The sequence below is a fragment of the Blastocystis sp. subtype 4 genome, assembly GCF_000743755.1.
Source record: "Blastocystis sp. subtype 4 strain WR1 chromosome Unknown seqid_0710, whole genome shotgun sequence".
In the NCBI taxonomy this organism is placed as follows: Eukaryota; class Bigyra; order Opalinata; family Blastocystidae; genus Blastocystis; species Blastocystis sp. subtype 4.
This window is the reverse complement of record NW_014568837.1, coordinates 3,634-3,864: the sequence shown is the minus strand read 5'-3', so window position 1 is coordinate 3,864 and position 231 is coordinate 3,634. Positions and strand designations below refer to the sequence as shown.

Below are 231 nucleotides of genomic sequence, written 5' to 3'. Positions count from 1 at the left end.
GAATTTCTCCATCTCTTTCAATTGTCTCTATCTCCTCAAATAACCTCCCATATACGAAATGAAACCTTTGGCTGCGGTTGGATTCACAGGAATTAAGGATGTAACATATTGGTTGATCGATCTCACACTAGGTGGTTGAAACAAGTAATGCAGTTGAGCACTACCTGGATAATTTGGAGGATAACGTGAAGATTAACATTCTTTCTCATGTAGGAATGGTGTATTCGTGTT

At 38.5% G+C, this 231-nt stretch overlaps 1 protein-coding gene across 1 annotated transcript in view; it reads left to right on the top strand.

Annotated features, from left to right (window-relative positions):
- Positions 1-58: 58 nt before the first annotated feature.
- The window catches only part of JH06_5506 (DNA-directed RNA polymerase I and III subunit), a gene marked incomplete at both ends in the record, with an annotated part of 1,223 nt that continues 1,050 nt past the window's right edge, over positions 59-231 (top strand). Inside the window, 2 exons of the mRNA XM_014669293.1 lie at positions 59-100; positions 132-231. The exon at positions 132-231 is cut by the window's right edge and continues 128 nt beyond it. Of these exons, the coding sequence (XP_014524779.1) occupies positions 59-100; positions 132-231 (142 nt within the window). The remainder of the gene's footprint in view (positions 101-131) is intronic.